This window comes from Ursus americanus, chromosome 20 (genome assembly GCF_024610735.1).
Source record: "Ursus americanus isolate L20-20 chromosome 20, mUrsAme1.1.p, whole genome shotgun sequence".
Taxonomy (NCBI): Eukaryota; Metazoa; Chordata; class Mammalia; order Carnivora; family Ursidae; genus Ursus; species Ursus americanus.
In genome coordinates, this window is record NC_142146.1 from 52340172 (window position 1) to 52365405 (window position 25234).

Here is a 25234-nt window from a genome sequence, read left to right on the forward strand (position 1 = left end):
CCAGTTTTAGTGTTCCTACTTCTGAGTTCCTTCTTTCACCATCCCAAATCCACACACACACACACACACACATCCAGTTCTGTTTCATGCTTGCATCTTTATTATCCTTCCTACCCACCCCTCCCCTTCTCCCAGTAACTCATCCCCTGAAACAGGCAGCATGACCGGCTCACTTTCACTAATTCTTGCCTTGATACCAACTTCAAGTAGCTTCAGCATTTCCCACCCCCTCTATGGCTACTTTCTCCAAAGTTAGTTAAACTATGCACCCGTTCTCCCTTTCCCAAATGCCTTGCCCTGGCATTTCAATAAAATTCAGTGCTTATTTAAGTCACTGTTCTCACCACATTAATCCATTCATCATAGTTTTTTAAAGTACAAGTTTTTGTCAATTCTCCAACTAAACCGTAAACTCTTTGAGGTCCGAGAGCTCGTCTCATTACATTTGTATTCCCAGTACCGGGCATGTCACTTGACACATTATTAGGTGTTCAAGCAAATGTATTAATATTAAGAGCGGTCAAAGAGGCCGAAGAGAGCAATGCTGCGAGAAGGGTGGCCCGTCTTTCCGTGTCTCCAGCCCACATCGGATTGCGCAGGAGACTGGCGTCGACCCGGCCCGAGGCCCGCACTTTCCCCTGGTGGAGCTGCGCAGGGTCTGCAATGAGGACAAGGTAGGGCACAAAAGGACAGTGCTCTCCACGGTGGAAGGCCGATGGTGGGAACCTTAACAGGCCCCCAAAGAAAACGAATGGCGAAACTCCGCCTCCTACTTACTTACCAGGCCGGTTCTGCTCGCCACGTGATCAGGGCCACTCACGTGAGCGTGGCTCTGCGTGATCTGCCGTGGCGTCACGTGAGCGAGAGAGGACACGTGACCACACTCTTCATTGAGCTCCGGCAGTGTAGCTTTTTCTCGGAGTTAACATTCCCGCATCCCGGTCTTCCACCGTCGCAATGGAAGAGGACGATGAGGAAGCGCGGGCGCTGCTGGAAGGCGGCCCCAGTGAAGCTGGCAGAGGAGCGCCTGCGGTCCCAGCTGTCCCCGGAGCGCTGCCGGCCCTTTGCGACCCTAGTCGCCTGGCGCACCGGCTTTTGGTGCTGTTGCTGATGTGCTTCCTAGGCTTCGGTGAGCCGTCTGGCCGGGTGGGGTCGGGCTGCTAATCCAGAAATTTCCGATTTTCTCTGGGAGCCCGGAGATCCTCGCTGAGCTCAGAGCTGCCACGGGGCCTCAGTGCAGCTTCTTGCTTAAGCTCCTGAGCTCCCCCCCCCCCCCCGCCCTTCGCGACTCCATTCAAGCCTGTGGACGTTGTTAGCTAGCTCTCCGGCGTCTCGGAGGTGGAGGTCAGGGGACTGAGCTGGGCGAGTTTTGTCCCACTCTTTCGCCCTCCAAGAAGTCCCAGAGGCTAGCAGCTCGCCCTTTGGGGCCATAGATGTGAAGGAATCCCTATTTCGTCAAAGCTCCTGTCGATATACTGTTAAGAAAGAATTTAGAAAGATTGAACCACCCACCCCTAAGCACTCCCCCTTTTAAATGACTAACACGTTAGCAGTCTACTATTTGCTTCTCATCGTCTTTGGGTAAATATATGAATGTGTCTTGCTGATAGCTTCAGTGAGTAGATGTGTTCTCTTACTCTTCTGCTCTGCCACTAGTGACGTAACCATACGGGACTCGACTTGTGGTAGTCTTGGCGGTATTTGGTTTCAGTTACGAAATCTGACTCTGAAAACAGTTTCTTGAGTTATTGCTAAAGCATGCGTGTATTCCTGCAACTGATGTATTCAGCAGCATTCTGATGTCAGTGTGGTATGGTATGGAGGTAATGTGTTTCAGGGCGCTCGCTAGAACCTGTGTCGTCAACAGGTATAGAAACATGATGGTGCATAACTTTATGCTGCTGCTGGAATATGTAGAGGCATGAAGGATGCTTTGGGCTTAGTTTCTTTGCAACTCTTTGTTCACCCCTTCCCTCACACTTTGTGGAAAGATGATGCCTATCCTATAGCTTTAAAGCATGGCATTGGTATCCTTTACAGCAAGTAAAGCAGGAATCACAACTTGCTGGGTTTAGAAGCCAAAAACCAGAACACACAAAACAGTTAAAATTGCCCCTACTCAAGCAGACTGATTATTTTGGGTAAATTATGGTTAACTGCCTGGTTTTAGAAACCAAATTCATATCTTTATGATGATAATCTGCTCTCTTTTGAACTGGTAGCTTCTAATATGTACTTCTAGAGAGAATGAGGAAATGGTGCAGTATTGTCTTGTAGCCCACTAAAAATCTGTTATATTACTTTAAATCCGAGTGCATGAATGTCAGACCTCTCTACATTTCTTTATTACCCCCAACAGACATTATCATCATGTTTTAGTTTAATCTTTTAGAACTCTGTTTTTTCTTCAATCCTGGAGCTGTATTCACTGCAGTATTTGATCTTGGGTATTTTGTTTGTTGACCTAGATTATTGTTTCAAATATTGATTCAGTCAGAGTAGTTAAACTCCATTCTTGTGCTCTAATGGTAAGTGGTGACCTCAGGTTACGTTATTAGGAAACTGCTGGGGATGTTTGTGAAATCCTTAGTGTGTGTGTTTTGGTAGCTTTAAATAAGGAATATATAGCTGCTTCATGAAGATGCTAAAAATAATAGACATATGAAGCGTGATGAAAGTGAAATGACAGTTGTTGATTAACTTCTTAATCTAGATTCCCAATATTTGCTGTATATGCACAAAAATAATTTGTAAATGATTTGGCATGTTTTCTCTGCATTATCTGGCTACAACTTAGAAAATATTAGTGGAAGGGAAGTGGTCCACGGTGTCAGTCTTTGAGCCCCTCATATAAACATTGAAAATCACCAGTTGAATAATATTTGCAACTTGAAACTTTTATATGGGCAGTATTATTACTTATAAAATGTTTGCGCTTCCTTACTCTAGGCAGCTATTTTTGCTATGATAATCCTGCTGCCCTTCAGACTCAGGTTAAACGGGTAAGTTGATTTTTCACTTTGTTTCTTTTGTTGGCTCTGGAGAAGGGATAGCTGTTGAGGCATCATCGGGTCTCAGATTGCCTAGTCTGAAACATGGTCCGTTGAATCCATTTTAACATCTGTAGTCAATCTGTAGTGTTCTTGAGTTGGAATGAGTGGCCATGAAGAATTCATTTATACCACTTGTGACTAGATACTGTTTTACGCTTTAAATAATTACGTGCTATTTTCACAGAATTGCCAAAAAGTATTAGCAGATTTTTTTTGCAGTTCACTTTCCAATTGCATAATCATCTGAATGACAAATGATTCGGTAGGATAGCTTTTTGCTTTCTTAAATATGTCTTTTTTATTGTTCTTTGATTTTTTAAATGTGGATGTGACTGCAGAGGATTCTCCATGTCAGCATTTTTAGTTGGTTTTGTAAAAATACATTTGATATTCAGTTTCTTGTGTATTCAGATAGTTTTTTCTTTTTAAGGTTTTTACCTTTGGACAGGAAGAAATAGATTGGCCCTTCACATTCTAGAATGAAAGGGAAAGAAGGTAGGATTTAGTGGGTGGGGGTAGGGATGGGCTAAGATTATCCTTTTCCGTGTGGGGGGATCACCAGTGCATATAGTGTAATGGGAATAAGAATGTGGAAGATACAGGCAGATGCAGATGGGGATGGTTCCAGTAATGGAGGATCTAATTGATCCTGGACTCCATGAAGCCTCTGAGAGGCATGTGGACCCAGGAAGTTCTCAGGGATCCCAGGTGTGACCATTTTTCTGGGGCAGGGGCCATAGCTGTCGTGAGATTCTCAAAACTCTTAGTGACTACAAATGATTAAGAAATTCCTGTTCTACACAAAAAGAATGTTTTGATTTGTTGCTAAACTTAACTGTTTGGAAAAAAATAGTTTTATTTTCTTCCCATATAGGATATGCAGGTGAATACAACGAAATTCATGCTGCTGTATGCCTGGTATTCTTGGCCCAATGTAGTTTTGTGTTTTTTTGGTGGCTTTTTGATAGACCGAGTATTTGGAATACGGTAAGCTTGAAAAACATCTCACCTATGGGTAAAATATTATTAGGAAAGCACGGAATTAGATTGAGATATTTCTGTAAAGAACTGAATAAAATTCTGTATTGACTGTGATAATCTGCATTAGTTTTTTTTTTTTTAATGGTTTTTATATTTTCCTGGAGTTGGATTTTGAAACTTGGTTGGTATTTCAGTTAAGGTTGGGGCTAGTAAATGCTACTCATGGAATATGGTAACTCAGTTATCTAAAAGTGTAAATTATGTCCTCACTTAGGATCAGGCAAACCAGGGTATGAATCTCATTGCTGCCACTTGTTCGGGTTCCTATTCTGAGCTGTTCTTAGCTTCCTGAGCTTTAGTTTCTTTATCGGTAAAATATGGTAATAATTCCTGCCTTACAAGGTAGTTACAGGGACTGAAAGAGATAAATGTATAGTATTTGGCACATTAATATTTGTGACTCCCAGCCCCAGTGAGATTTTCTCTTTCCACCTTGGGCATTGAATTTTTTGTGGCCACTTCTGTTAGATGCTGAGGAAGGAATAACATTTTAAGCTTTGTCACTTTTCATCCTTATGGTTGTGTATGTATTGTTAGTGGAGACTTAAAGAGGGATGCAGTCTGGGAATATTTTCAGAAGGCAGAGGAAAAAATGACGAAGGATCTTCCAGCCATGTCTGTTGGAAAAGGATTGAAGAAACAAAGTGTTTAGACTTGGGGACTTAAAAATTTTGAAGGGTTAAGGATAAAGGAGGAATTAAATTTATTTTGCTTGATCTGAAGGGATAGAATTAGCTTGAACCTTCAGGGGCACAGATTCTACTTAGGATGATGAAGACTTTGCTTGGTTATTTTGATGAGGGGCCCTGAATTGCCTTGGAACCACAGCAAGTTTTCTAGTGCTAGAGAACATTCAGTTGAATGTGGGATGGCCATTTCACAAGGATCTTGAGAGGGATTTGAGTTTCAGAAGTATGGTTTACTCATAGAATCTTTAAGGACTCTTCTAATAGTGGCATTTTATTACTCTGGGGAAACAATCAGATATTCGAAGCATAGAATGTGTGAGTAGGCAGATTTGTAATTGTATTGACTTGGTTGATGTTTGTCCTTTTAAAAATAGTTATTATGCTAAGGGAAATAAGTCCGACAGAGAAAGACAAATACCATATGATTTCACTAAAAAAACAAAACAAACAAACAACAAATGAATAAACAACAACAAAAAAAGAATCATACCTATACAGAGAACAAAGTGATTGTTGCCAGAGGGGAGGGCATGGAGGGTTGGCCAAAATGGGTTAAGGGGAGTGGGAGATACAGGCTTCTAGTTATGCTATGAATAAGTCACAGGAATAAAAGGCACAGCTTAAGGAATATAGGTAATGATATTGTAATAGTGTTGTATGATGACAGATGGTAGCTGTACTTGAGGTGAACGTAGTATAATGTATAAACTTGTCAAATCACTATGTTGTATACTTGAAAGTATTATAACACTGTATCAACTATACTCAAAGAAAAACAAAAAAATCAATAAAGTAAAAAGTTTCTAGTTATCAGGAATTATAACCACTTAAAATTACTTAATCTTGAAATAAATTCTAAACCCTTAATGGTAATTTTATAAAGAATGTCCATGCGCATGTAGGGGAGGGGCAGAGGGGGAGAGAGAATCTCAGGCAGACTCCCCACTGAGCGTGGAGCCTGATGCCGGGCTCCATCTCACCACACTGAGATCATGATGAGCTGAAACCAAGAGTTGGATGCTTAACTGACTGAGCCACCCAGGCACCCCAAGAATGTCGATTTTTAAGAGGGAACCCTGGGAACTTCTTGAAGATTATTTAACAAGTTTTGTTTGTTTAAGAGATGATAATGGTTTAAGTTAACAATCGCCATTACTGAAGCCTCTGGAATCCCCTTGGAAGTCAAGACTTCTATAGATTAACGTTTAGCCTGGGAAAGCTGCTGACTTTAGAGGCAGACCAGCACTTCATTTTTCTTTCCTTGGAGGGAATATATAGAGGTGAAAGAAGACTGAAGAATTATCACTGAAGGACTTGGTGACATACTCTTAATTCATTCTCTTTCTCTCTCTAACAGATGGGGCACCATTATTTTTAGCTGCTTTGTTTGCATTGGACAGGTAAGAAAGTTCAAAACATTCATTGATTACGTAACAGTGACTTTTGAATTCTTGTCTGATTCCACCAGCAAAAATGTGTTTATTGAATGCCTGACTTAATTAAGCAGGGTCCATAAATGCCCGTGTACCATAATGTATGGTCCATTTTAAACCTTGAGATAGATGAACATTAATATTTAAATTTCACAGATTTACCAAGAAGGAATGTTAAAACCATTATAGAAGTTGTAATTCATTATAAGTTACTTATTTCTCTTGAGTACTTTACTTTTTCATTGATTCTACATTTATATTCTATGTTGTAGGTGATTTTTGCTCTGGGTGGAATATTTAATGCTTTTTGGCTGATGGAATTTGGAAGGTTTATATTTGGGTAAGTTATGAATAATTTCATTCATCCTAATATATTACTGTTTTAATGTTTACCTATCAATTTACTAAAGATTCACAAAAATATATTTCTGTCTTTTCTGGAGAATTACTTCAAATCCTTGAAATCTAGCTATATATACACAAGACTGTTTATTGTCTTACTTTTCCTTTAAAGTAAGCAACAATTTTGAGTGGTCGTAGTTAACTCTGTTTGGGGTTTGAATATTAAATAGTTCTCCAGAAATGATATTTTTCCTGGGTGTTTTGTTTTTTGTTGTATTAAAGACTTACTTAAATCTCATTTAGAAAAGTATAGACTGATCATTGCTTGGTTGGTGACTTATGGACATTTTGCTGTTTCTTAGTGGATAAATGTGCAGGTCCTTTTGAACCCTGTTAAAGAGGCTTGAATGAGCAAAATACCAATAGACTGATTATTCTTCATAAATTTCAGTGTCTGTTCAATAAATCCATTCTGAGTCCAGCCTTGGGCTTCTTGCCCTGAGACATGCAGATGACATAACTTATTTAAGCTTTTTTGTAAGTACTGGGGACATGTAGACATATGTAATGTACCCCAGAAAGTGCTCTTGGTGAAATAGAAGGAAACAAAAAGTATATACAAATATGAAAGGGATCCAGAGATGGAGGTGTGGTCAGAAATGGCCTCTCGGATGAAGTATGTCTTGACATCAGTATAGGGTTTGGATTAGTAGAAGAGAAGGGGAATATTTTTGGATTAGGACAGAGTGAGGAGGGCTCGGTGTTAGGATATGACGGAGAATCGCCTAACTAAAGGCCTAGAGGGGAGTGGTCAATATGTAGAACTTACAGAACAAAAGTTAAAACCCGGGAAGTAGGAAAATTTGGAATATGGATGGTATTGGCCTGAAAAATGTGAAGTTTTATGTTTCCACAAAGTATGAACCACTCTTCCCATATGAACATTTTATATAGCATAGGTGGTGATGTAACCCAGGCTCCTTTTATTACAGGTCATGGTTATTATTGTGGCATACCACAGTCCCCCAAATTAGCAGTGTCATACAGCTGTTACAATGTGCTTGTGGACTTTGTGGGTCAGGAATTTGAACAGGGTATAGCATGGATGGCTTGTCTGTGCACCAGATGTCTGGAGCCTTAGTGCAAAAGATTCATAGAAGGTTGGGTGCTGAAATCCTCTGAAAGCTTGTTGACTCACATGTCTCATTCTGGGGTTGGGACAACTTGAAGACTAGCACTGCTGGATGGAGTGTCTAAATGTGGCCTCTCCGTGTGGCTTGGCTTTTTCATAGCATGATATACTGAGGGTAGTTGGACTTCTTACAAGATGGCTCAAGGCTTCAAGTGTGAATGTTTGAGTGAAAAGGCAGATGTCAGATTTGATTACACAGTACCACTTCCACCATATTATACTGATGCAAGCAGTCTACCCACCTAGATTCAAGGGTGGGGACACCTTTTGATAGGAGAAGTGTCAAAATTTTAAACTTGCATTGCTAACTGTGGCATTTCTGTAAAAGCGGTAACTTTTCTTCCTTTTCTCATTTTTAGGATTGGCGGGGAGTCCTTAGCAGTTGCCCAGAATACATACGCTGTGAGTTGGTTTAAAGGCAAAGAATTAAACTTGGTGTTTGGACTGCAACTTAGTATGGCTAGAATTGTAAGTATGACAAATCTAATGAAGCCAAACAGGAAGTTGGAGATTTAATCTTATAGTTATCTCTTAAAAATAATGGGATGAAGTGTGTTTTTGCTCGCTATATTAGATATTGATTTTTATATATATATCTGTAGATCATAGTAAAGCATTTACCTTACTTTAAGGCATTTTTAACCTTACTTCACTTAGGAAACAGTCTAAAAGGACTAATTGTGCATTCATTAGTTTGAAGAATCTAAGCATTGGGAGGGATCTTACAGGTTTTGTCATCTATTTTCTTTGCCCATTTTTGGCATCCCTGGTATGGAAGTCTTCCAGACTCTCCTTGGACATTTCTAGTGATTGGAAGCTCAGTCACTGTGTGATCGGGCAGCTCCTCTACTTCAGTTGGCTTTATGAAGCTCAACCTCACATAGAGATGAAATTGCCTCCACAAGTAGCTTTTTCTCATTGTTCCCACTTTTCCCCTCCAGTTAATATTTATTTCCTCTTTTGTGCACTAGCACTTTGCTTATAAAGATAGCTTTTAAGTTCTTCGTCGGACATGCTCATTTCCTGTGGTTGTCTAGGCCACATGACATGGGTCTCAGTTCCTTGGCCATGGTGCTTCCACCTGCCTGGGCTTACTGCAGGTGTTCGGTACTTTTCCCAGCATTTGGAACCTGGAAATGTTCATGGTGTTTCAGGTTTGGGCTGATAGAGCATACTCGGAAACAACGTTTTACTTTTATTAATACAGCCTGTAAGGTGTTTGGCCATCCCAAACCCTGTTAGGTTTTTTCCCCTCCTAAACTCCTATGGATAGAGGTTTTTTAAAAAAAAAAAATCCTTGCCATTGAAGATCAAGGTCCCAAAGACTAGTTATGGCCTGAAAATGCTTGCAACATATTCTTAGGGAAGAAGAAATCAAGTACAAAAAGTTTTTAAAGTACTATTTCATTATATGAAATGTATAAGATACACATGTAATCTATATAACATTTTCGTGATTTTTGTACATGTAAGTTCGTTCTAATTTTTCGGCCATTATAGATAGCGCTGCTGTGTGACACTATACAACTTGTCTGCATCTCTGATTGTATGCTGAAGCTAGGTTGCTAGGAATGGAATTGAGTCAAGAGGATTTGTTAGGGTTTCTTAGAACAATAGTCTCATCGCTTTGTGGGATATGAAAGGATCATTTTTATTATAGCTTTGATAGTAGAGACTATTATTACTTAAAAAATCATTTTTTATTAGAAACACCTAAATAGGACTTTAATTTGTAATTCTTAGCTATTGTGGTTTCTCATACTGTCTAAATTTTATCCACAAGGATATTCTGAGTACCTCATTATGTATCTTGTGCAAGTCAAGGTATATCTGTGGCAGTTTGTGGGTCTTGTTGTCTAATAACTTATCGAAGAAGGAAGTAAGATACAATCTTGGTGACATCATTGTGGCTACTGGTGGTCTTCAGATTCTTTTCTGTGTCGTCACAAATTTGCTCTAATCCATTGAGCTGCATTCTGAAAGCCCTAGTTTTTAGAAAGGACTCTCAGAGGCTTCGAGGATGCAGGCTGGAGGTTACTGGGGTGATGGAAGGACCTGAGGAGGAGGTAGAGTGAACCAGACCTCAAGTAGCCACCTCCTCGTCAGCCAGGGTGGCTCAGCTTTGACCTGATTTCTGTGCTTAGGGTCATTGTGAGACCCATGATACCAAAGGATTCCATAACAGAGCTGCTGGGGTAGATGGGGTTTCAGTATTTTTGCGCTTCCCTTGTCCCTGTGCATATTCAGAATGGTCATAGAGATTCTGGCTTTACCTCTCCATGATTTTTCTGTAGCCTGAGCTGTGAGTTCGTCCATTTTGACACTTGATCTGTTACCGTTACACCTTTAGGCAGTGGACTCCTCATGTATTATTTATATCTTACTGGGGGTTGGAAGTTCAGCACCCTTTTGATTCTCATTTGTAATTTGTTACTTTTAATCTCATTTCAGCGAATATTTATAGAGTACTTGCTAAGCCATGTCATGTTAGGCATTTTAGAATTAAAAGATTTTTAAGGCAACATCCCTGTCTTTGAGAAGCTTTTATTTTCAATGGTATTGAGGAAAGTTTCCAGTAGGCCTCCTTTTACACCTTATTGCTCATTTGAGTAATGCTGTAAGTTAACATCTTGTAAGAAATAGCTGCGTGGAATTTGCTACTGTGTTTGCTGTGAGAACATGTTCATTTCTCAGTCTTTAATGTCTGACCTGTCAGTAATAGAATTTAGCACAGTTGACATTCCCCCTACCTTGATTTCTTCTCTTGCGTTCCAGGACACTACAGTCTCTTAGTTTCCCTCTTGCCTTCTGTTTCTCCTTCAGCCCGTTTTGCTAGTTCCATCTCAATCTTCTGAACTTGTAAATGTTGGGGTGCCCTAGGACATGGTTATTGGATATCTTCTCTTTTCTTTTCACACTTATCTCCTTGGTGATCTTATGTAGTTTTGAAGTTTTAAAGAGCATGTCTTTGCTCCTGAATTTGTATCACTTGTCCAGGCCTTTGCCCTGAATTCCACACCCCTATAATGCAGCTTCCTACTTGACATTTCCACTTGGATGTCTAGTAGGCACATTAGACCTGATTTGGCCAAAGCCAGCTCTTGATTTTCTACCTATGACCCCCCAAACCAGCTCATGCTATAGTTTTCTCATCCTCAGTTATGGGCAACTCTTTTCTTCCAGTTGCTCACGCAAAACCTAAGGTGTCATCTTAAATTACTCCTCCCCCCACAGCGTGTATTTTCCATTGGCAAGTCCTATTAGCTTTACCATCAAAATATACATATTGTGACCACTTCTCACCATGTCCACTGCTAGCCACCCTAGTCCAAGACCCATCATCTCTGTTCTGGATTATTGCCGTAGCCCCCCCAATGCATGTCTTCGCTTCCACCTTCATCCCCACTTGTAGTCTCTTGGATATCGCAGCCAGAGCAAATCTGTTAAAATGTATGGAATCCTGCCACTTCTCTACTCAAAACCCCAGTGGCTTCCCATCTCACACAGAATAAAATCCAGAAGTCTGTATTATTACCTATAACCTGCTTCCCCACCATTTTCTCTCCAGGGGTCTCTCATGTTCTTCTTCCTTTACAGTGTTTCAGTCTCTGCCCTCCGACTGTTCCTTGAGCATGCCGCCGTGTGCACTCTCAGGGCCTGTGCACCAGCTGTTCCTTCTGCCTGAATGCTCTGTCCTTCTCCCAGATCACCTTGTGGCTAGCTTCCTTCAAGTTTTTACTCAAAGGCACAATCTCAGTGAAGCCTCCGCCCCTTTACGTTCTCCTCTCCTTCCCTGCTTTTTTCCCCCCCTTATTTTTAATAGTACTTACCACAATTTAATCTATGTGTTTTACCTCTTCTGCTCCACTGAGATGTAAGCTTTATGAAAGCTGGAGATTTTTCTGTTTTGTTCTTTGTTATAGTCCCAGTAGCTAGAGCAGTGACTGCTTCGATCAGGGCTCAGTAATTGCTGAATGAATAAGCGAATGAGAATATTATCTTCTGTAACTTTTATTGTCTTCGTAGGGATAGGATGAATTTTTTTTTTAAGATGTCAGTATACAAGTAATGAATCATGGAACTTTACATCAAAAACTAGGGATGTACTGTATGGTGACTAACATAATATAATAAAAAAGTATTATAAAAAAAAGATGTCAGTATAAGCAAAGGATGTGCTTTTTCTGAGTGAAAGTTTATTTTATTCTTAGGTACCCTGTGAATTTTGTCACTCATTGTTTCATTTTTGCTTTTGCTGCTAGAAAATTCTAAATGTACTGTGCTGTTTTCAATTAATTAGCATTTTCTATAAATTAGCAATTTTTTTTTGCGTGTGCAGTAATCTTATCTGTGGCTTTATCTTAGTTTGTTAGTTTTTTCCTAGTAGTGTTTTTTTTAAAAATTTAGCTCTTGTTTAATCTGGATCCTGTTATACCTGTTTCTCCTAGCCTCTCACATCCTTTATTGAACAAGGCAGAGTATATATAAGTGAAATGTTTTTTCCTTCTCTTTCAGGGAAGTACAGTAAACATGAATCTCATGGGATGGCTGTATTCTAAGGTTGAAGCTTCGTTGGGTTCTGCTGGTCACACAACCCTTGGGATCACACTTATGATTGGTTAGTGGTTCCTGATATCCTTTGTTTTGTCTCTTCTGAAAGCATGTCATAGGAAGTATGGTGGCAGAGAGGAAGGAACACTGGAATTGGGGTTAGATCACTTTGGTTATAGTTTTGCCTGAACAGTTCATGAGTTCTTGGACCTAACTAGGAGTAGTAAATCATTCACCCAGTTGTGTTACTATTTCCATTTTCTTTCTTTCTTTTTTTTAATAATAATATTTTTTATTATATTATGTTAGTCACCATACAGTACATTCCTGGTTTTTGATGTAAAGTTCCATGATTCATTAGTTGCGCATAACACCCAGTATTTCCATTTTCTTAAAATGGAGGATTTTGTCCCACGTTGTTTACTTCAGCTTTGTCATGATGAGCAAATAAGAGGGTGTATTTGAAAACTCTGAAAACAGAGATTTTGTACATGTAAAGTGTTACTAGTCTATAGCAGAGGGATAATTATTTCCTTTTGATCAAATTCAATTAGTATGCTATGGAGCTAAGATTTTATAGGCATTAGAGGTGATGTGATGTGGTGGGAAATCTAGTCAGGAGTCTGGGTTCTAGTCTTGGCTTTAACTAGTTCTGTCATCTTGGACAAGGAAGTTAACCTCTGTGTCTCAGTTTGCTTTTCTGTAAATTTTCAGGTGTTTGACTAAAAGCGTATAGGTCCCTTCTGGCCTAAGTTCTGTTAGGTAAGAGTTGGTTATGCTGGTTGCTGGGTGGATCAGTGAGAACCGTGTAAGGTCTTCTGGAGTTCCCACCTGTGCTTTTCTCTGAGCAGTGGATTTTTGTAACTGAGCTCCATAGTGGGTAAGAGGGCCATTTGCAGAGCCCTACAAAGATCTGTGGGATGGTGAGGTGAACATTCTGTGCCATCTTTTATTCCTTATAGTTCCTTGGTAGGGCTTGGTAGGAGGGCAGTGGAGAGGAAATCTTGAATAGGCAGCCTGTGTCTAGAGGCTTCTCCTTTCCTCCCTGCCCTCTCAAATCCCTTACCTTACTTAAAACCTCTTTTTCTTACTCTTAGATGCTCTTCAGTATTCCTTCCAGTCCTCTCCACAATGGAAAATTTAAGAATTATAAAGAATTTTAGCGCCAGAAAAGATCTATGCCATCAAGTCAAAGCCTCTGATTTTACAGATGGAGAGGTTGAAGCCCTGAGAGGTTAAGTTCTGTGTTCGACATCATTCAGCTTGTGGAAGAAGTAGAACCCACATCTACTGACTTTTATTTAACAATTTTCAGCTAGACCACATTATTTTATTGAGCTTCTTTTAAAAATCTTGAGAGGCGTAAACTTTATTTACTCTCTATCCTGATTTGCTTTAATGTTACGAGATCAGCATTAGTGAGTAATGCTGATTACACAAAGGAAGGAGAGCCTGGCTGAGCGGTGCTGTGGAAGGGTGGGGCCCTTTGGGCTGCCAAAGGGTAGGAGCAAGGGTTACAGACTTTGGGAAGGAATCAAGAGGAAGATGTGATGATCGCAGAATCACTTTGCTTTTATAATTTTTTCCCTCTGGCATCTGTCAATAATCATGCTTAGACTTAGTTAAGAAATTAGTACAGATTTGCTAGCTGTCATCCACTTTCTTAAAGTCTGTATTCTGCATTACAAGACTAGACTAGTACGTTCTAGTCTTTGCCCTCTAGTCTCCAACCTTCTACTGGGAAATAATATAGTAAGAGTCACTGTTGTTTGTTGAGTACTTATCACATGCTGTTTTTTCCCTTCTGTCCTGTTTAGTAATTGTAGGATTTTCTTAAGTGTGTCTAGATGCCATCTGTTTCATTTGCTAAGTTTTCTGCTGTTACTATAAGGTATTGCCTCTTGGGAACCTTCAGTTGTTATCTTTTAAAAATCTCTCTCTCTCTCTCTTTTGTTTATTATAGGGGGTATAACATGTATACTTTCACTAATCTGTGCCTTGGTTCTTGCTTACTTGGATCAGAGAGCAGAGAGAATCCTTCATAAAGCACAAGGAAAAACAGGTAAGTCTAAACGCAAGAAAAATGAGGCTTTGGGGAATTGTAGACCTTTGAAGGTCATTTATAATGAGATAAGTTCCTAATGTAGTATTATGAGCCCAGTGAGGCTTAATGCATGTTTTTTATTTTTTATTTTCCAATCTGTTTCTACTTGTCTAAATTTTGGGGTACATTTTTTTCCCTTAAGTGCTTTTGGCAGAATTTACATTCTTGATTGCACTTTGTGTATTTGCAAAATGATGAATGTTCCTGGAAGACAGCAGGGAAGTAGACGCTAATCTTAGATTTTGTTTTTTTCTAATGTCTTTTTAAGTTTTCCCAGAAGCTATGTTCCAGTAATTTACTAAGAAAAGTATTTTGTAAACTGAATGGCAAAGGTTAATCACATGATAAAAGAAAAATAATCCTGACCTAAGTATGCAAAATTATGCTGATAACTTCTTCCTTTTCTTTTCAAGGTGAAGTTATTAAGTTAACTGATGTGAAGGACTTCTCCTTACCCCTGTGGCTGATATTTATCATCTGCGTCTGCTATTATGTGGCAGTGTTCCCTTTTATCGGACTTGGGAAGTGAGTATTCTCCAGCATTCCATTTTTGTTGGTGAAGCTATAATGAGAATTTAATCATCCAAATGTAGTTTTTTAGCTATAAATCTTGCTTTTCTGGTTATAGTTTATATTTACATGGGAATTATTTTACATCCTGGGATATAACATTTTCTTAGCTTAAGATTTAGTATTTGGCTTAATACTGCCATTATTTTTTTGATGAAATACCTAATAGTTTTTGATTGATAATATAGATTTATTTTAATGCTTTGTATTGGATAGTATTCTTTTTTATTTCCTCTTTAGTCTTTTGTTTCAAAGCCTATTTTTTTTTAAATTTATTTATTTGTCAGAGACAGAGAAAGCATGAGCAGAGGGGAGAGACAGAGGATAGAAGGAGAAGCAGACTCCCTGCTGAGCAGGAAGCGGGGCTTGATCCCAAGACCCCGGGATCATGACCTGAGCCGAAGGCAGACACTTAACCGACTGACCCTGCCAGGTGCCTCTATTTTTTTTTTTTAATTTTTATTTATTTATTTATTTATTTATTTTTGAGAGAGAGAGAGCACAAGCTGGGGAAAGGGCAGAGGGAGAAGCAGACTCCCTGCTGAGCAGAGAGCCTGATATGGGACTTTATCCCAGACGCTGGAACCATGACCTGAGCCGAAGGCAGACACTTAACTGACTGAGCCACCCGGCTACCCCAAAGATAGCATTTTATTATTATTATTTTTTTAATGTTTTTTTATTATATTATGTTAGTCACCATACAGTACATCCCTGGTTTCTGATGTAAAGTTCGATGATTCATTAGTTGCGTATAACACCCAGTGCACCATGCAATACGTGCCCTCCTTACTACCCATCACCAGCCTATCCCATTCCCCCACCCCCCTCCCCTCTGAAGCCCTCAGTTTGTTTCTCAGAGTCCATAGTCTCTCATGCTTCATTCCCCCTTCTGATTAACCCCCCTTTCTTTATCCCTTTCTTCCCTACCGATCTTCCTAGTTCTTAAGTTGCATAGATGAGAGAAATCATATGATAATTGTCTTTTTCTGCTTGACTTATTTCACTTAGCATTATCTCCTCCAGTGCCGTCCATGTTGCTGCAAATGTTGAGAAATCGTTCTTTCTGATAGCTGAGTAATATTCCATTGTATATATGGACCACAACTTCTTAACCCAGTCATCTGTTGAAGGGCATCTCAGCTCCTTCCACGATTTAGCTATTGTGGACAGTGCTGCTATGAACATTGGGGTGCATATGGCCCTTCTCTTCACTACGTCTGTATCTTTGGTGTAAACACCCAGTAGTGCAATGGCTGGATCATAGGGTAGCTCAATTTTTAACTTTTTAAGGGATCTCCACACTGTTTTCCAGAGTGGCTGTACCAACTTGCATTCCCACCAACAATGTAGGAGGGATCCCCTTTGTCCACATCCTCTCCAGCAATTGTTTCTTGCCTTGTCAATTTTTGCCATTCTAACTGGCGTAAGGTGGTATCTTAGTGTGGTTTTGATTTGAATTTCCCTGATGGCTAATGATTTTGAACATTTTTTCATGTGTCTGTTAGCCATTTGTATGTCATCATTGGAAAAGTGTCTGTTCATATCTTCTGCCCATTTTATGATTTGTTTATTTGTTTCTCATGTATTGAGTTTGAGAAGTTCTTTGTAGATCTTTGATACCAGTCTTTTATCTGTAGTATCATTTGCAAATATATTCTCCCATTCCGTGGGCTGCCTCTTAGTTTTTTTGACTGTTTCCTTGGCTGTGCAGAAGCTTTTTATCTTGATGAAGTCCCACAAGTTCATTTTATCTTTTGTTTCTCTTGCCTTTGGTGATGTGTCATGAGAAAGGCTGCTTTGGCCAATGTCGTAGAGGTTGCTGCCTATGTTCTCCTCTAGGGTTTTGATGGATTCCTGTCTCACATCGAGGTCTTTCATCCATTTGGAGTTTATTTTTGTGTATGGTGTGAGAGAGTGGTCAAGTTTCATTCTTTTGCATGTGGCTGTCCAATTTTCCCAGCACCATTTATTGAAGAGACTGTCTTTTTTCCCCGGGTGTTTTTTTCTGCTTTATCAAAGATTAGTTGCCCAAAGAGCCGAGGGTCTATTTCTGGGTTCTCTATACTGTTCCATTGGTCTATGTGTCTGTTTTTGTGCCAGTACCATGCTGTCTTTGTGATCACAGCTTTGTAGTACAGCTCGAAATCCGGCATTGTAATGCCCCCAGCTTTGTTTTTCCTTTTCAACAGTTCCTTGGCGATTCGGGGCCTTTTTTGGTTCCATACAAATTTAAGGACTATTTGTTCCAGTTCTTTGAAAAATGTCATCGGTATTTTGATCGGGATAGCATTGAAAGTGGTAGATTGCTCTGGGTAGCATGGACATTTAACTATGTTAATTCTTCCGATCCATGAGCATGGAATATTTTTCCATCTTTTTGTGTCGTCTTCAATGTCTTTCAGGAATGATTTATAGTTTCTAGAATATAGGTCCTTTACGTCTCTGGTTAAGTTAATTCCAGTAATGTATGGTTTTTGGTGCTATTGTAAATGGGATGGATTCCCTAATTTCTCTTTGTTCAGTCTCATTATTTGTGTATAGAAATGCAACTGATTTCTGAGCATTGATTTTGTATCCCGCCACATTACTGAATTGCTCTATAACTTCTAATAGTTTGGGAGTGGATTCTTTTGGGTTTTCCATATAGAGTATCATGTCATCTGCGAAGAGAGACTGTTTGACTTCTTCTTTGCCGATTTGGATACCTTTTATCCCTTTTCGTTGTCTGATTGCTGTTGCAAGGACTTCTAGTACTATGTTGAATAATAATGGCGAGAGTGGACATCCTTGTCGTGTTCCTGATCTTAAGGGAAAGGCTTCCAGCTTTTCCCCATTGAGAATGATATTTGCTGTAGGCCTTTCATAGGTGGTTTTTATGAGATTGAGGAGTATACCGTCTATCCCTACACTCTGAAGGGTTTTAATCAGGAAAGGATGCTGTATTTTGTCAAATGCTTTTTCTGCATCTTTTGAGAGAATCATATGATTTTTGAATTTTTTCTTCTGGGTAAAATCTAAGACACTGATAGATTTGCGAATGTTGAACCACCCCTGCATCCCAGGGATGAATCCCACTTGGTCATGATGGATAATCCTTTTAATCTACTGTTGGATTCTATTAGCAAGGATCTTGTTGAGGATTTTGGCGTCCATATTCATTAGGGAAATCGGTCTGTAATTCTCCTTTTTGATGGGGTCTTTGCCTGGTTTGGGGATCAAGGTAACATTGGCCTCATAGAATGAGTTTGGTAGTTTTCCTTCTGTTTCTATTTTTTGAAACAGCTTCAGGAGAATAGGTATTATTTCTTCTTTGAATGTTTGGTAGAATTCCCCGGGGAATCCGTCAGGCCCTGGACTCTTGTTTTTGGGGAGGTTTTTGATCACTGCTTCAATCTCTTCATAATTAATTGGTTTAAATAATCAATTTCTTCCTGTTTCAGTCTTGGTAGTTTATAGGTTTCCAGGAAGGCATCCATTTCTTCCAGGTTGTTTAATTTATTGGCATAAAGCTGTTGATAAAAGTTTCTAATGATCCTTCCAATTTCATTGGTGTTGGTTGTGACCTCTCCTTTTTCATTCATAATTTTATTAATTTGGGTCCTTTCTCTATTCTTTTGGATAAGTCTTGCCAGTGGTCTGTCAATTTTATTAATTCTCTCAAAGAACCAGCTTCTAGTTCTGTTGATCTGCTGTACTGTACTCCTGGTTTCTAATTCATTGATTTCTGCTCTAATCTTGGTCAACTGCTTCCTTGTGCGTGGATTAGGCCTGTCCCTCTGTTGTTCCAGCTTCTTGAGGTGAGAATATAAAAACTGCATTTTAGATTTTTCTATTCTTTTGAGTGAGGCTTGGATGGCTATGTATTTTCCCCCTTAGGACTGCCTTTGCAGTATCCCATAGGTTTTGGACCGTTGTGTTTTCATTCTTGTTGGTCTCCATAAATTGTTTAAATTAATTTTTGATTTCCTGGTTTATCGAATCATTCCTGAGCAGGATGGTTCTTAGTCTCCAAGTGTTTGAGTTTCTTCCAAAATTTTCCTTGTGGTTGAGTTCCAATTTCAAAGTGTTGTGGTCTGAGAATATGCAGGGAATAACTTCAGTCTTTTGGTATTGGTTGAGACCTGTTTTGTGACCCAGAACATGGTCTATTCTTGAGAATGTTCCATGGGCATTAGAATAGAATGAGTATTCTTTGGTTCTGGGGTGTAGTGTTCTATATATATCTATGAGGTCCAACTCGTCGAGTATGGCATTCAAAGCCCTTGTTTCTTTGTCGATTTTCTGCTCTATTTCTAATAGTGGAATGTTGAGATCCCTTACTATTAATGTATTTTTATCTATATGTCTCTTTATTCTGGTTAAGAGTTGGCTTGTGTATCTTGCTGCTCCCCTGTTGGGGGCATATATATTTATAATTGTCATATCCACTTGTTGGATACATCCTTTAAGAATAATATAGTGCCCTTCTGTGTCTCTAACTATAGTCTTTAGTTTAAAATCCAATCTGTCTGATATGAGAATTGCTACCCCAGATTCTTTTGAGGTCCATTGGCATGAAAGATGGTGTTCCATCCCTTTACTTTCAGTCTGAATGTATCTTTAGGTTCAAAATGAGTCTCTTGTAGACAGCAAATGGATGGGTCATTTCTTTTTATCCAATCTGCAACCCTGTGGTGTTTTATGGGAGCATTTAGGCCATTTACATTGAGACTGATTATTGAGAGATATGATTTTAATGATGCCATGTTGCCAGTAAAGTCTTTGTTTCTATAGATTGTGACTTTCTGTTCTGTATCACTCTTGGGGCCTTTTTACTTTTATAGAACCCCCCCCCCCTTAATATCTTCTGTAGGGCTGGTTTCTTGGTTACGAAATTGGTCAATGACTGGCGATTCTGGAAGGTCTTTATTTCTCCATCAATTCTGAATGACAGCCTTGGTGGATAAAGGATCCTTGGCTGCATGTTTTTCTCTGAAAGAGCTTTAAAAATGCCCCCGCCCCCAACCCTTTCTCTCATTCCAGGTCTGTGTAGACAGGTCTGACGTAATTCTGATACCTTTGCCTTGGTACGTGAGAAATTTCTTTTCCCTGGCCGCTTTCAATACTGTATCCTTGGATTTAATATTTGCAAATTGCACTATGACGTGATGTGGCATAGGTTTGTCGTGGTTGAGTTTGGGAGGGGTCCTCTCTGCCTCTTGGACACGAATGCTTGTTTCCCTTGCTAGATTAGGGAAGTTTTCAGTTACAATTTGTTCAAATATCTCTTCTAGACCTCTGTTTTTCTCCACCCCCTCAGGGATGCCGATGATTCTGATATTGGAACGTTTCATTGAGTCAGTGATCTCCCGTAACCTACATTCCTGTGCGTGGATTTTTTTGAGTCCAGATTCTATTTTCGCTTTCTCTTCTACTAACCCATCCTCCAATTCGCTAATATGTTGCTCTGCCTCAGTGACCCTTGCTGTTAGAGCCTCTAGTTTTGACTGCATTTGACTCATAGAATTTTTAATTTCTGCCAGATTCGCTCTCATTTCCGCCCTTAGAGATTCTATATTCTCATTAACATTTTCGTTAATACTTTTTTCAAGTCTACACATCATCTTGACCATTGTTACTCTGAATTCCATTTCTGATAATTTGGTTATATCCATATCCATTAGTTCTGTGGCAGAGGCCACAGACTCATTGTCTTTTCTTGCTGGGGGTGATTTCTCCTTCTCGTCATTCTGATGAGGAGATGTTGCGGGGTTGTCCAGAGCCCAAATTATTGACCAGAACCCAGGCCGTGCCCCTTGTTTTATAGGGATCTTAGGGATGTGGCTTCTTGATTTTTCAGCCTGCCTTCTGGGGGAGGGGCCTGCCGGCCGATACTCAGGCAACCCTGTTTGGGTAGAGTCTCCGTGTCCCCTGCAAGGGGGGGATGGGGATGGGCACCCTGTGAGCCGGTATTTCCAGTGTTTTGTTCTCTGGCGGCTTTCCCTGGCGGTCTGCTGTGCCTCTTCTGAGAGTCAGAGCAACAGCGGCCGAATCTCAGCCTCTGTCACAGAACAGAGGGATCGCGGACTCTTCACTGATGTTCTGGCCACTCTAACTCTGTTTCTGCTGGTGCTACTCAACCCTGCAGCGTCCCGGGATGTGCGCCCCACACCCGGCGTCCCAGCCCTCACTTCCAGGGCCAGCGCGTCTCTGTCCTTTGTGTTTCTAACACCGCCAGCCGTCAGCCGCCCCGTGCGCTCCCGGAGCTCCCGGTCTCAGCCTGGATCCGGTGAGCACACCGGAGCTCCGTTTCAGTCTGGTGGTGCGTGCTCCCCGCTCACGGTCATGGTCACAGTCTGTTTTCTCCCGGGTGCCGGTCTGCGAGTCCCGCCCGCTCCCCCGTGCAGGTGGCTACCGCTTCCCGGCGCCCGAACGTGGCGGCTCCCTCCCCCTTCATTTATCTTCCGATATCTGTGCACGGATTCACGGCTCCCCGCCTCGTACCTCAATACTCAGCGCTGGAGATGTTCGTTTGTAGAGATCCAGATGTATCTTCCTGCGTCTCAGGCTGATTCCGTGGATGTTCAGGCTGGTCTGGTACCTATCCAGCTCGACTCGGGACCGGCTGAAAAAGGGGTCCCCTACTCCTCCGCCATCTTAACTCCCTCTCCTCGAAGCCTATTCTTGAGAATGGAAACAGTGCTTTGGCTTATTATGCCTGGGCACATTTCCATTTGCTAGGACTATAATTATGCCAGGGTTCAAAATTAAATTCTTTTTTGTGTTAGCACTTACATCTCCCTTTCCACTGGCAGCTGCTTACACAGAGCAGTGTGTGAGAGTGTTTATAGGAGGTGTGTCTTTGTAATGGGAACCTTTAAATTCAGACTGTTTTCAATAATTCGAAACGAACTCTAGGCATTGTTTTGCAAAGAACCTATCCAGTCCCACTTTAAGGAAAAGAAGCGCTCTTAATTTCATGTAGTAATTCATTTGGTTTTCTGAAACATTATGTGTACTGTTTGCTGTTTATTTAAAATGAAAAAAAATGGGGGTGCCTGGGTGGCTCAGTCAGTTAAGCATCTGCCTTCAGCTCAGGTCATGATCCCAGGGTCCTGGGATTGAGTTCCGCATTGGGCTCCTTGCTTAGCGGGAGCCTGCTTTTCCCTCTCCCTCTGTCCTTCCCCTGTGCTTGTGCTCTCTGTCCCTCTCTCTCAAATAAATAAATTAAATAAATAAATAAAATCTTTTAATAATGATAAAATGAAAAAATCAACATCAGTGTATTTTATTTAGTTAGTGAAATATTTACATAAACCCTAAAGCTTTAGTGCCAGTTGCTTATAGCTGAATATTAAATAAGGTGGGAAAACAGTATCAAGAAGGAAAAGTTGACTAAACTTTGAGTTATTTTTATTTAGTTTTATTTTTGCCTTTATTAAAAACAGAGTAGTTCTCTCTCAAATGCTTCTTTCTTTCTCTCTCTCTATTTTAGAGTTTTCTTTACAGAAAAATTTGGATTTTCTTCCCAGGAAGCAAGTGCTATTAACAGGTATTTCGCTCGTTCTGTGAGTGCTCACTATGTGCGTAGTGTGGGTCTGTAATTATAACCAAATGTTCTACGACACAAAAAAGACCTGTGACTTCACGAGCATAGTGTGAAACCAAGATTATATTGGTGCTTGATCCTGAGAGACCATCTTTGCATTAATGGAAAACTGAAGAAATCTTGGACCACCCTTTAATCTTTAAATTTCTGTTTACTAATGACCATTTTAGAAGAATGCTAAATTAAATGAGCTAGGATTTGCTTTGCCTAATGGTTTTAGGGACTTTTTTATTTATTTATTTATTTTTGGTAGCTGTGATATATTTCATGAAATATCTTTTATATTCTCTGGGCAGTATTGTATATGTCATATCAGCTCCCATGTCCCCAATATTTGGGCTCCTGGTGGATAAAACAGGAAGGAACATCATCTGGGTTCTGTGTGCCGTGGTCACCACTCTTGCTGCCCACATCATGCTGGCCTTCACGCTGTGGAACCCTTGGATTGCTATGGTAATGTCACTCTAGATGCTTGCGGGGTGCAGGGCTCAGGGCTTCGGGGAGACTCTGTAAAGTGCACGTCAAGAATCACACTCTGCTCCTCTGATAGCAGAGCTCGTGCCACTGGGAAAAGCAAGGCCTTGATTTCAGTTTCTACAAAATAACTATTTTTAAAGTAAATGCTAATTATTAATGAATAAGGTATTTTTAATTTTATTTGGTTTATTTAACACAGTAATCGCGATGCCGAAATAGAATTTGAAATAAAGTAGTCTTATAAAAGCCAAAATGCTTATTAGTTCCATTTATTTTCCTGTTCTTCTTTAAAAAATTCTTCCGTCATAGGTAGCAAAAAAAAAAAAAAAAGTCTATCAGCCCAGGATTCATGATTTTGCATTCTTTTGTCTTTGACCCTTAGGAGGTTAAAAAGTGATAATGAATTCATCTGGTTTCTGTTACTGTTCTTTAGAATGTCATTTTAAAGACCACAGGCTTAAATGCTGCATTTCTTACCTATTAATAAAAGAGTATTTTGGGCATGTATGTTTGTTGTACACTTAGTGAGATTTCCGTAGGACAGATTCCTGGAAATATAAATGCTATAGCAGAGGCTTTGCACATTTAACATCTTAATAGACATTGTGAAACTTCTCTAAGACGTTCTTATCCATTTATAGTTTTACCAATAACTATCAAATCTGTGTGCGTTTTTAGTATCCCAGCCATGTTGGGCATTGACCCTATTTCAGTCTTTGCCAATATGATAGGGTGTAGATGATCTTATTTACACTTAGATCATAAGGTTTCTTTTTTAACTAAAGAAAAAGTCAGCATTAGATGATAGTTTTCTGCCCTGCCCTCCAGTTAGGGGTTGATGACCCGATAAGAAAATGGACTGTCAAGTCCAAGGCATGATGTTGCCTTGATTGCTTAATTTGTAGTTAATAAATATTGGAAAATTAGCTTGCCTGAAACATTGGTAGTAACTTTTTGCAAATTAATTTTATTTTCTTGCTTAGTCCTTGATTGTACCCTGGGGCCCAGTTATATGTGCATATAATATACAATGGTGAAGACATTGTATATTATGACATGTATATTATGTGTGTGTATTTTGTCACCAGAGGGATACTGTTAGGGTCAGGACTTTTTTTAATCAAATGTGAGTTTTAGCATAATTGCAATAAAATTTGCATGAATGTTCATATATTTGCTGTTACGTCACTCTGGCTAATATGCATCAAAGGAAAATCACCTTTTGGTTAATGTTAAGATCTTTACCCTTTTCTGTATCATTTTCTACAGTGTCTCCTGGGACTGTCCTATTCGTTGCTTGCCTGTGCACTGTGGCCAATGGTGGCATTCGTAGTTCCTGAACATCAGCTGGGAACTGCATATGGCTTGTAAGTGTTTACACCATAATGTCTCTCTCTGCTATATCAATTTAATTATCATATAAAACGCGAGGTCTCCTGAATCTAGTCATCTTCAGGCTTCTGGGACAGCCCTGAACCTGGAAACCATTAGAAAGTCAGTGAACCTCTTTGTGATTATTATTGTGGTGACAGAAATGCTCAAAGCCTCCAGCAAGAGACCTGGTGTTAAGCTAACCCAGAAGTGATTTCTGACATTGCCATTGACTGCCCGCTTATCTAAGGGCTTCTTAGTGAGAAGTAGAGTTCTGGTCTCTGGCCCAAAGGGCAAAAGGGGGAAACTGCACCCATGGTTGGTAATCACTTAGCTCTTTCTTTTATTCAGCAGGAAAGTGTGAGCTCATATTGCACATGGTAATACAGGTTCCCTTACCTTTGAGCAGAACATCTAGTAGCAGAAACAGTCATGGGATGAAAATACCTAATCAGGTCGTCACTAGTTAAAAACACCTCTTAACACTAATAGTAGTATGTCGTTTGTAGATACTAGTATTTAAAGTGATCTGTTACTCTGTGTGTGAAGACTTTCGAAATTGAAATATGTTTTTATATTTCTTGAATTGTAGCATGCAGTCCATTCAGAATCTTGGGTTGGCGATCGTTTCCATCATTGCTGGCATGATACTGGATACTCGGGGATATTTGTTTTTAGAAGTTTTCTTCATTGCCTGGGTTTCTTGTAAGTATGTGATGTGGCAACGTTTAGTTTCTTTTAATGTGTAACAGAATGTTTTCATTTATACTTTTAGATTTTTGTTGTTATTGTTCTCTTTTTCCCTTTTTTAAACCAAAGC

At 39.9% G+C, this 25234-nt stretch overlaps 1 protein-coding gene across 3 annotated transcripts in view; it reads left to right on the plus strand.

The window, feature by feature from the left end:
- Positions 1-848: 848 nt before the first annotated feature.
- The window catches only part of MFSD1 (major facilitator superfamily domain containing 1), a 29908-nt gene continuing 5522 nt past the window's right edge, over positions 849-25234 (plus strand). For 2 of the 3 annotated variants that reach the window (XM_045811731.2, XM_045811742.2), the window contains exons 1-13: positions 849-1129; positions 2950-3002; positions 3928-4040; positions 6141-6183; positions 6489-6556; positions 8110-8218; positions 12266-12368; positions 14265-14363; positions 14819-14930; positions 22453-22509; positions 22863-23019; positions 24313-24410; positions 25007-25119. In XM_045811731.2, the coding sequence (XP_045667687.1) occupies positions 958-1129; positions 2950-3002; positions 3928-4040; positions 6141-6183; positions 6489-6556; positions 8110-8218; positions 12266-12368; positions 14265-14363; positions 14819-14930; positions 22453-22509; positions 22863-23019; positions 24313-24410; positions 25007-25119 (1297 nt within the window). In that variant the 5' untranslated portion in view covers positions 849-957. Of the gene's footprint in view, positions 1130-2949; positions 3003-3483; positions 3549-3927; positions 4041-6140; positions 6184-6488; positions 6557-8109; positions 8219-12265; positions 12369-14264; positions 14364-14818; positions 14931-22452; positions 22510-22862; positions 23020-24312; positions 24411-25006; positions 25120-25234 lie in introns of those variants that run through there. The other variant, XM_087870312.1, reaches the window with a different exon arrangement.